At 53.9% G+C, this 11,175-nt stretch overlaps 4 protein-coding genes across 4 annotated transcripts; all 4 read left to right on the top strand.

The window, feature by feature from the left end:
* The first annotated feature begins 1,047 nt into the window (after nt 1-1,047).
* On the top strand, nt 1,048-4,447 carry J3458_009465 (uncharacterized protein). The gene is made up of 2 exons (XM_066119801.1): nt 1,048-2,256; nt 2,434-4,447. Exons 1-2 carry the CDS (start codon nt 1,947-1,949, stop codon nt 3,570-3,572), a joined length of 1,449 nt encoding a protein of 482 aa, XP_065975598.1. The 5' UTR covers nt 1,048-1,946; the 3' UTR covers nt 3,573-4,447.
* Nucleotides 4,358-5,103, top strand: J3458_009464 (uncharacterized protein; the record flags this gene model as incomplete). Its single annotated transcript, XM_066119800.1, is given in 2 exon segments — nt 4,358-4,435; nt 4,450-5,103. The coding sequence occupies 2 exon segments, from the start codon at nt 4,358-4,360 to the stop codon at nt 5,101-5,103; spliced, it is 732 nt and encodes a 243-aa protein (XP_065975597.1).
* Nucleotides 5,104-6,390: 1,287 nt separating this feature from the next.
* On the top strand, nt 6,391-9,279 carry J3458_009463 (uncharacterized protein). Its single transcript, XM_007808954.2, has one exon. The coding sequence runs from the start codon at nt 6,987-6,989 to the stop codon at nt 8,823-8,825; it is 1,839 nt and encodes a 612-aa protein (XP_007807145.2). The 5' UTR covers nt 6,391-6,986; the 3' UTR covers nt 8,826-9,279.
* Nucleotides 9,280-10,625: 1,346 nt separating this feature from the next.
* On the top strand, nt 10,626-11,021 carry J3458_009462 (uncharacterized protein; the record flags this gene model as incomplete). The annotated part of the gene is made up of 1 exon (XM_066119799.1): nt 10,626-11,021. The coding sequence occupies one exon, from the start codon at nt 10,626-10,628 to the stop codon at nt 11,019-11,021; it is 396 nt and encodes a 131-aa protein (XP_065975596.1).
* Nucleotides 11,022-11,175: the final 154 nt, after the last annotated feature.

Raw genomic sequence — 11,175 nt, 5'->3', positions numbered from 1 at the left:
GTCGATAGAATCGACATCAAGGGCTCTCTGCCAGGAGTAGTCAACGCTTCTGTGGTGGTAATGAACAAGGGGCGGCAACGGGACATGGCTTTGGCTGGATCTGTGGGAACGGCTTGTCCCCTCCCCCTTCCAAGTCCCAGAGCCAGTGACAGCGCCATCTACGCCAACGACGCCAACGTCTTTTTAAACCTCCCAACCATCTAAGCAATGCACAGGTGTGGATAGGTGGTGTGGTGTGCAGAGCATGGCGGCATGTTGTTTGCCTGCATGGCTCTCGGGTGGTGTTGTCACCCACACCGCTCGTGGGCCAACACACACACTCTCGTTTGCAAAGAAAGCAGCGCAGCGCAGCCCGGCGGCGTTAATGTGGCAGCCAAATTGAGCGCTGTGCTGCTCACATTGAAGGAGCGCGAGGGACGAGAGATGACAGCGCCACCAGCACCACAACACCACAGCACCACTACCACTACCACAGCCAGAGAGCAAAACCACAGCCAGAGAGCAAAAGGCGAGGAAAAAACAAGACAAGGCAACGCGAATCAAAGCAAAGCAAAGCAAAGCAAAGCAAAGCAAAGCAAAGCAAAGCAAAGCAAAGCAAAGCAAAGCAAGGCAAGACCACGCACGCGGAGCACCCCCCCCTGCACATACAACAACACGCAGCAGCACGCAGCAGCACCGCAGCCAGGTCGTCAAGAAGTAAGCCAAGCTTGCACCAGTCAGAAGCCGGTCCAAGCAGCCAGTCAAAGCAGCCAAAGCCAATCCCGGCTGAATCTTGGCCCGCTCTTTAGCCCCGGTTCTGCAATGCCCCATTGGGCAGCTGGCCCTTTGCATGTCGTCTGGACGGCCTCTGGATAGCGCTCCCTGACTCCCCGGCTGCCCCGTCTATTGGTCGTTTAATCAAAAGCTGCAACCCCTGTCACGTTTCTTCCATGCGTTGGCCATTCCTAGTCGCAAAGCTCTCGTTATCCCGCCACCCTCCTTCGACCCCTTGGTCGCGCCCCCGAGCAATCTCAGCGCACGCCACCCCCCTAGTCATTATGGCCCCGGCTGCCCAAGTCAAAAAAGGCATATGTAACCTACTTGTCTTCGTTCTTGACTGGAGCTTTCTTTCTCTCCAGTTCTGGTCCCTGCGATCCTTCTTTTTTCTTCTTCCCTGGACTAGTCGGGACGAAGTGCTTGGGTAGCTCTGAAGCCTGCATCGCTCGATCCTTGACGTGATATATCCGGGCGCCTTTCTTGCTTTTTGCAACACCACATTGTCGCTGCTTGACGGCCTCGCGCTGCGCAACCATCCTCCCGTCGTCGCATTTTCCTTTGGCACGCTGGAACTGTACTCGCGGAAGCAGGCGGATTTGCACAGAACCAAACAAGAAAAGAAGGCGGCAGTGCATACATGGTCAGCCCATACTCCTGCTATATCCCTATACCCACGGCCCATCCTACCACGCGGCGCGCTCTTTTTGTCTGTATTTCCTGTTTTGCCCGGACATCGTTTTGCGCATCAAAGGCCCAGTTGAGGTCTTGTGTGTCGCATTCGTTTCCTTCATATTTGCCACCATTCTTGGGGGTTCTTGGGTGTATATTGCTGTATATGTCCATGATACAACGGCCCAATTGCCTGCGTCGGCGCGCCGTCTAAAGTTAGCGGTTCGTCAAGACGGTTGTATCTCTTCACCGGCTGCCGTTGCCACCAAGACCTGGTTTCAAGCCGGCCAAGAACAGGCAGGGTTGCTTTATCAGCATTGTCCCTCCGGGCCTGGCACGCCTCACCCGTTCTATCCCAGTCTGCCCACCAGGGGACGTCGGCCCACTCCACCACAGCTCTCCCCAGACCATGACACCAGCCAGGGGGCAATAAAACACCACCGCGCCCGACCTGAGCTTGTTTCCTTCACCTGTTCAAGTAATCCTTTCCTATCGATGTCTTACTGATTGGTATTGCCTCTATGCAGCATCATCCCCACCACCAGCAACAGGGTCCGCCTCCTTCCCAATTGCATCATTCACGACCGTCGAGCATAGTTCATCAGCAACATCACCCTCAAGCCCACGCGCAGCACCAAGGCCAGCACCAAGGCCACCACTCGCTTCCGCCGCCGCCGCAACACCAACAGAGTGCGTACCCGTCGACTCACTCCCTACCACAAGCCTACCAAGCCGGCAGCCAGACAGCCGGCACTCAAGACAACCTGGGTTACTACAGTCATCCGAGTCCCTACAGCACCCCGGGTGCTAACAGCGGATACACATCCGCCGGTAAGTCGCTTGCATATCTCCTGCAGATTTTCGCTTGACTGGAGTCCTGTCTGTTGAGGCCTTCATGTTCCTGTCTGTTTTTTTTTTTTTTGTCACCAGAAAAGAACAACCAACAACAAAGCCACGAACTATCGTATTCACGCAGAAGACTGACATGAACCCGTCTGAAATATATAGACACTCCCGACATGATGGCCGCCGCCCAAATGCCTCGACCTCCCTACCCCCCAATGTCATACCATACGCCGCAATCCAACTCCCCAGCATCTGTCGCCTCTCCCTCGCAACATGATCAGCACAGAAGTCTGTACGGCCAGCCGCCGTCGCAGCATCTTCAGCAGTCAATGTACTACCAACCGCAGTCGCATTACCAGCCAATGCCTCACCACCCCAGTGCGTCGCCCTATGCGCAACATGCTCAACATGCTCATCATCCGCAGCAATCCATGACCTCTCAGCCCAACATGATGATGTCGCACACGGCTCCTCAGAACCAGATGACGCAGCACGCAGCGCAGCATGCGCAGGCCGGCATGACCGGAAGCCCCAGACCAAAGATTGAACCGCAGGTTCCTGTTCAGCTGCAGAAGCAGGCACAGACTTCACCCATGCCACAGGCGCAACATCAACCAAACGCACCGCAGTTACAAAGCCCAGGAAACGCTGCGCCGGGCGTCAATCCTAATGCTGCACCAGGACCTATTCCCGCGACAACTCCGCTGGTTGTGAGACAGGACGGCAATGGCGTTCAGTGGATTGCGTTTGAATACTCGCGAGACCGGGTCAAGATGGAATACACTATTCGATGTGACGTTGAGTCAGTTAACACAGACGAGCTCTCTCCCGAATTCAAACAGGAGAATTGCGTCTACCCTCGGGCTTGTTGCCCCAAGGACCAGTACCGTGGAAATCGGCTGATGTACGAGACTGACTGCAACCGTGTTGGGTGGGCTTTGGCGCAGCTCAACCCTCCGCTGCGTGGCAAGCGAGGCTTAATTCAGAGAGCAGTTGACAGCTGGCGAAATAGCAACCAGGACCCGCGCCTTCGAAGTCGACGAGTCCGCCGTATGGCCAAGATGAACAACCGCAAGCAGGTTCAGGGAACACCCACGCCTCACCCAGGCGCAACTCATCTTCCTGGACCCGGCGGGCCATCAGGGATGCCAGCGGCACCCGCTCCCATGGGACATGGGGCACCACCCATGGGCAAGCCTGGGATGGGCAGCATGGGGCAGCCTTTGCATCATCACGCTGGGGCTCATGACGGCAGTGCCCCAGGTGGAGGAGATGAAGTCGGTATGTTCCACCAGATGTAATTTCAGTCAGAACCCTCGCATCTGCTGCCTTTGCATTGCTTGTTTTGCCTCTTAGCACCACAACTGCACTGTACGGGCTTGCCCGACTCATCGTTGCGTTGATTTGTCCATGATACCAACTCCTTCTACTCCGTCATCTATTGCTGCAAAAAAAGTTCTTTGCGCTTTCGACAAAATGTGAGCCCTCGTGGGCAGAGTTCCTCAATCGTGTCTCGACCACCTGTGTTGCGCGACAAAAATGTTTCTCTTGTCATTTTCTTTGCCATTTTTCTTCTGGGAACGGATTTGTAACATTTCTACCGTCGTCTCCTGCTACTCTCTTGTCTTTTGCTCTTTCATTTGTCATATATATGTAGCATGACGGTCTTTGATGTCGGCCGGAGTTGCCTCACGACCCGAATGCGTTGAGTGTGGAAAGAGAAGCTGTCCTCATTTATAGGAGCTATTTTTCTCTTTGAGACCAAGACACCGAAAATTTCCTGTACATTATCATAGTCGCATGAAGTTGCGCTGCTGTCAAAGCTCTTGCATCATGGCTGCTGCTTGTTTTATGCGACTCTTAGACGAGCTCAATTTGTGCCTGTTTTTGGCTATAAAAGTTATTCCTGTGCAGGCAGTCATTATGCCACCAAAAACATTGTTTCATGAGACAAGAAGAAGAATGAGAAACAAAGAGAAGCAAAAAAGAAAAAAAGAAGAAAAAAACCCATCTTTGTTTTGTCGTTGATATCGATTCGCATGTTGTCCCCGCCTCGTTTCCAAGACATTTTTCGTCTCACTCAACCATGATAGAGAGCTTTGGGCTAACTGAGATTAATGAGGCCACGGCACTGCTTACGAAGATCAACACCATCATCACCCAGGTGCAACCGGCCAGGGCCATCATGGCGGAGATGATATGAGACCTGCCCACGTCTTCACTGGCTATGTTGGTCAAGGCTACCCTGCCAGTGCTCAAGGCGGGCCAATGTCTCACATGGCTCCTCGAGCAGGTAGCAATGCCATGCCCGGGCGATCGCATAGTCGGGGTAATGTCGATGAACCGGAGGGCCTCTTCCCTGACGTTCCCGAGGCGAAGAAGCGAAAGTTCATTCTTGTGGATGATAACATGCGGGGTTCCAGGCTCCGAGTTCGAGTTACTCTTGACGGCGTGGACACCAATGAGATTCCTGACAGCTTCCGAAAAGGCGCCAGCGTATTCCCTCGAAGCTACTTTCCCCGTGAAATGCAAAGTCCACCTCCAAGCGCGACCGGTTCTCAATTCTTCACCGAAGACTTGTCCGACGACGGAATCCAGGAGACAGAAGGTCGGGAGCTTGCTCGGCGGGGAACAACCAAGTCAAGCAGCCAAGCAGTCAAGGTGAGCATGGCCGAGGGCCAGGATGGCGAGGTCGATGTGCCAAGGATGAGGAAGTCGTATCGCGGGAAGGAGGTAAAACTGAACGACTTGGGTTATCGCATGGCATGGCTTCAGAGCCGTGTGTTTGCAGGCCGGACTGTATTTCTGCAGCGAGCTCGTGAGTACTCTTGACCTAAAAGGCTGGCTGCTAGTGTTGCGATGAAATGCATGTCACTAACAATCTTGTCTCAATAGTGGACACATACCGAGGTAAAATAAAAACCGCCATCGAAGGCACAATGCAGGACGTTACAACCATAGCACCTCACTATGAGACGCGGGCCGGCAAGCGACGGTGGAACGATAGAAGACGACGTGGAGATTCCAGCAACGATGAATGATTTCGCACTTGGTTGATTGTTTGTCATTGCGCTCTTTCTTGTTGGACTCGGCTGCTGCTGCTTTTTCTTTTTTTTTTAGTTGCTGCTTGACACGCGCACGTGTTCATTTTTTTCTTGGTTTAGACAAACACCCATTGTTTTTTCGCACATGTAGCCAGCCTGTGCGCGTTTGTTTGGCTATTGTGGTTTTCCCCCCATTATTGATACTTTGCTTGGCATTTGTCGTTTTGGCATGGAATCCAACCATGGCAATAAAGACGATGCAATGTCTTGCGATTCTCAAATCGGAAGCGCAAAGAAAACTCGCATTGTTCTTCTTTTGCCCTCACCATTAGGGCAAAATTCTTGATGGCGGCCACTGCTGGATTTCTTCTTGCCTGCCTTGAGCGAAACAATTGTCTATTCTTTTATAGTTTATACATAGTGGGATATTTTGTTGTGTACATGGCCTGGGTGATCCTGGCTACCTAGGTATTGAGAGTGGACGCATGAGAAAAAACAAAAAAGGGGGATGTACATATGCCGGCAGAATTTGTATGCTGGGAGTCTGGGACAGCCAGGATGCTTTGCCGGTGCTGAAACATATCAGTATTTTATAATAAAGAGGATACACATGGCGAGATGTTTAAGTATACGAATTACTGGTGCAACGTGAAGATATCATAGAGCCTTTGCGGTCTGAATAACTCAGCTGGGCTGCTGCATTGTGCCATTGAATACGAGGCGTTTGTATATATTCAGGAGTATAGTCGGTCCCTGAAATAGCCCACATAGACTTGCAACTGCAAACGTGGTGACAGTGGTGGTGCCACTCACTCCCTTGCCTTGCCTGCAAGCAAGCAAGCATGGGTGAACCTCGTGGCAGATGCAGTAAGGCCGGGTCTGGTCAGGCGAGGTATCCTGCGGCAGCTGCAAGGTAGTATTAACCCAGGGACGATTTTGACGGTGCACAAACAAGTGGTGAATTAATCAGCCGGTCGACGTGAACAAGACATTCCGGTTATTAAGACGACAGATGACATATATACTCGATGCCCCATACATGGGACGAACTTGGTACAAGTACATACATACGGGAGGATTGCGATGCATGGGTTGGACGACAAGGGAATGACACCCTGCCCGCAGTTCGCACAAGGTTACGATCCCAGACCCAAGACAAGGGGCCAGGATAATATCGGATCGGCCAAGGAGAATCTGGGGATGGACTTGTGTGGAAGAATTCAGTCAGGGCTGAGCGAGCCAACGAGGGTCCAGGTCCATCGTCGACACTTGCCGACGGCACTAGCGCGGCTGAGATGCAACCTTGAACAATACAAATACGTTTGGCGGCGCCAGTCTAGTTTTCTGCGCCTGCTCAACTGCCTATGAGGTAGGCATCCATGCTTCTGCCCAACGTCGGGTTACGCCCGGGATTCTCGACGACATTTGCCAACGTCCCACGAGGCCCGAGGATGCGCTAGGGGTGAAGTCGCGGACAGTCACGCCGAGGAGCTGGATTTGACTCCTTTCGCAGCCCAAGCGTCGAAACCGACGCCACCACCACCGCCAGGCAGAACCATCCTCAGCTTGGTCAAAGGAAAAAAAAAAAAAGCCGTCAACCATCGAAAATATAGCTATAGATCCTGCGTTATAGCAGTCGAACAAAAAAAGGACGGGGCTCACCTGCCAGAGATGGTTCGCCACCGCCCCAGAGAAAGCTACCCGCCGCCGTTGTTCGTCGCCGAGCTCGACACGGCGCCTGTCCATGGCTCAGTCACTTCGCCCGAGGGTGGGCTCGCCTTCGAAATGCCGGGAGAGTCGGCGCCGGTACGGGGGGTGAGCGACGAGCCGGAGCGGAGGCCGGCGAGGACGACTGAAGTGGACGAGAATGTGCAGGCGAACCCTTGGCCGTTTTACCTGGACCAAGAGGTCAGGACGGCCGGCGGTGGTGCACCCAAGGAGGAGGATGCAAAAGAGGGCGAGGTGGAACAGGCGAATCCGTGGCCGTATCACGGCCCTGCGTCGGGGGACGACGCGCCCAGCGCGACGATATACCCGCAGGCTCAGCAGCAGCAAGGTCCGCAGAAGAAGGAGTCTTTACATGGCTTGGGCGGCGGCGCTGATGAAGCGGCTTTGCAGGAGTCGCTGAAGCATCCCGGACAGGCAGCGTCTCCGTATCCAGCTCCTCTACGGGTCTCTCGCCCAAGCAGCGCGCCAACAGCCTCCCCTCCGCCCGGTATCAAGCCGTACTCTGCGCCGCCCGGTAGAGACGTTGTTTCTGCAGTTGGACTAGGCGTTCCGTTATCTGGGGCACCGCCGAAATCACCGATCCAAGGTCTTCAGTCTCCTGGCGTGCCGTACAGGCCGTACCGGCCACCGAGCACATCATCTGCCTCAGGGGCCACGGTAGCCCAGTCCCCGAGTGTGATGGGCATGGCACCACATCACTTTTATACGCCGCTCAGCTCTGATTCCGAACCGATGAGTCCCGCAAAACAGCGACCAGACGTTGTGCCGGACATGGAGGACAAGGTTCCCGGACAGGGTCCCTCTACCAAGCCGTACTCACCACCACCACCACCACCACCACCACCAGCGAAGGATGATTCTCCTGCCGCGTCGACAGAGAGTCCAGCACAAGATGCAGCTTACGCACCGGCAACGAACACCTCTCGGCCGCAATCGCCATCTCCTGTAACCATGGCACACGCTCAGGCACCGCTGGCTCAGCCATCACCCAGCGTGCCCGGAATGACACCCGTTTCGGCACATCACACGGCCTCACCGGGAATGCCGCCTTCCCCGGCGTCATCTTACGACATCCAGCAATCTACATATGCGCCGTCACCGTCATTATCGCCGCTCCCGCGCCAAACAAGACCGCAAGTCGCCCACGCAAGCACAGATTCGTCGCACACCGGTCACACGCCCGCCTCTCCCCCGCCCGCGTACCTGTATCCCGGACCAGGAGGACCAGACTCCCAGCCGACACCCCAAGGCCAACAGCATCCCCCGTACTCGCCGCCTCCGCCATCTCCCTACCCCCCTCAACCGAAATACGCAGCAAGCACAGGCCAGCAAAACCCGCCGCTGCCAGGGGGAAAGCCTCCGCCGCCTCTCCCTCCGCGGCGACCAAACGTCTCGTGCGGCGGGTTCGGCGGCGGGCCCTCCAACGCGGCCAACTTCCCGCCGCCGCCGAAGACTCACTACAACCCGATGCCGCCGCCGTACCCGCCTCGTCCTCTGGGCAGCGGCATGTCGAGCACGTCCCTATTTAGCGCGAGCTCCGCGAGGAAGTGGCTCGATAAGACGAGCCAGGTCCTCGAGAGCAAGCTTGAATCTGTCCTCCAGGGTCCCCAGGGGCCCGCTTACCGACCTGCGTACATGTCGGGCCCGCCTCCGCAGGCCTATTCTAACGGACCGCGGACAAGAGGGATGCCGCCGGCGGGATATAATAGCTACGGTCCCGGGCCCTGGGGACCGGGACCTGCGCCGCCTCCTCCTCCTCCGGGGTGGAGGGGGCCGCCGTGAAGAGATCCCGAAGCTACTGTGTTTAGCGTTGCGTTTTGGATTCGTCGTTTCTTTGAGGGACTCTCATGTATTTATTTACTACATACATATGGTGTATTAAGTAGTATTTCACGGTTCTCTGGCTAGGTACGGCCAAACACGGTGTTTCCAGATGCAATGCTTGCACGATACTTGCATCGTGCTTGTATTATTATCTTAATTGATTAAAAACTCAAAATTAATGTATTTATTCATGGCGGCCACAGGGTTCCAGTGCCATGTTGCAAAGGGGAGGTATCGGCTTATTGTTCGAGGGGGGCATGCGTTTGGCTCGTTTGTAGCATATATCAAGGGGCGTTCTTGAATCGGTCGAGTTGCCTATATCGAAAAAAAATTTTAAATAAAAAAGTCGTTGAGTTCCATTTTGATGGATTGGCGTACGTTGTGATGTCGTGTAGATGGTGTGACAGTGCTGCTGCAACGTGACTACATTAAGCGTCGAGATGAAGACCTGTCTCTACGCCACGGCCTACTCCCGGGACGGCGGGCTTTGGTGATGTTGAGTGTGCTGTGCTTGGTAAACCAGCGAGCTTACTGATATGAGGATGTAATGCTCCGGCGCTGGTGCCGCCAAAACACCCGTCGCATATGAAGGCGAAATGGTTCGTGGAAAGGGAAGGAAATTGCTCTGCTGGAGCAAATCAACCATTTTCTTGTCAAGAGCAGTTTTGTTGGGCGTCACGTTTTCAAAGAGAACATCGTGTCTGGGCATGACATTGAGGTACACGGCTGTGTGTAGTCGAGACTTGCATGCTGCTGTTGCTGTGTCCTTTCCTGGTGCAGAGATGGGCTTGCAGATTTTTGTATAGCATTGACGCTGGATGGATGGAAATGGGCGTGGGGATACTGATGCCCGATCATTTCTTCATACGGCTTGAGTGAGTGAGTGAGTGAGTGAGTGAGTGGTTTGGATAGGACGCTGGCGAATCGGGGCGTGTCGCTTTGATGGCTGGTGTCGCAGGGTGCTTGAGAGTTACGTACATATTCTAGTTGGCGTGGGAAGGGGGCGCCTTCTCTTGGGAGTTGGTTCGAGGCGTGAGCCGCATTCCTTGTTTCCCGCGTAAGCCAACCTCGACATGGCTCTGGCTGGCCGACAATACATATGGCAGCTGGGCGAGGCACCAGTCATGCTGGCGGCTGGCGAACAAAAGGTGTCGATTGTCACTTTGGTCCATATTTCACTTTCATGTCTGAACAGTCAATGGCTTTACAGCAAAACTTGCACGCTCACCGCGAATATGTCACCAGATGGTGCTGTCGATTTGTAGATACGACGCCGGGATTTGAGGATGATTTGCGAATATCGACACCAAGTTTGAACACGGTACCAAGCTAAATGAGATGTCTACCGCTAGACTCCACGCACCACGATTCCAGGCCGCATCAGTGAGCTATTCCTGCAACAGCAAATCACTACAATACGAAGTAATGATGCTGACTGTACGGAGGACGTATATGCTGACGTGGTGGTGGTGTTTTGTTGCGGGAGTCAAATCTGTGGCGCAGGGGACGTGCGCCACCCATGTACGCCGTCGAGAAAAACAGCCGCCTACCTGCAACAGCCACTTAACCACCCTCTTGTTCTTGTTTGGCGGCCGTGATTAGATCTCATTCATCTGCATCCGCGCACGATGCTGGCATTAGCTTGCTCGAGACTGCTCAGCTGAGGATGATGCACTTTATGCCATTTATTTTACCTCGCCTTATCTGGGCAATTCGGTCGTCGTTTGTCCAGCCTCTATTGTAGACTGCTAGGTCAAGATGGAACCGAGTTTCCCCTCCTCGGACGGCCACTTATCCACTTCTAATAAACAGCAGAATAAGGATGGACACGCCACTTTGGCAGATGTACATGCTCTCAATGGCGAAGCTGATCAGGTTCCGTTGGAATACTGCCCACCAACAGAACAGCAAATAGAGGGCGCTATCCAGCAGTTTATCGATTCTGTAAATAAAGATGCCGTCTGTGATTTGGCATCTAGACACAATGGCGGAAAGGCATGCAAAATTATCAAAAAGGGTAATGGCAGCTTTAATGTCTGTTTCTTTGTTCGTTTTGATGCCGAGGGCAAGACACAGGTCATAAGGATTCCAATCGAGCCAGTGGTTCGCCATGCCTGGCAAAAAGTCCTCTCCGAAGTTGCTACGCTACGGTGAGCAAAACCCCTTTCCATCTCTGCGCCGTCAACTCTTCGATAACTAACTGTGCTGCATAGGTACATCAAGGACAACACAACGATTCCCATTCCTCAAGTCCTCACATACGGCACTCACGATGAAATTATTCAGGGTGCTAAAACGCCCTTCATAA

The sequence above is a fragment of the Metarhizium acridum genome, assembly GCF_019434415.1.
Source record: "Metarhizium acridum strain ARSEF 324 chromosome Unknown scaffold_141, whole genome shotgun sequence".
In the NCBI taxonomy this organism is placed as follows: Eukaryota; Fungi; Ascomycota; class Sordariomycetes; order Hypocreales; family Clavicipitaceae; genus Metarhizium; species Metarhizium acridum.
This window is presented reverse-complemented; position numbering and strand designations above follow the sequence as displayed.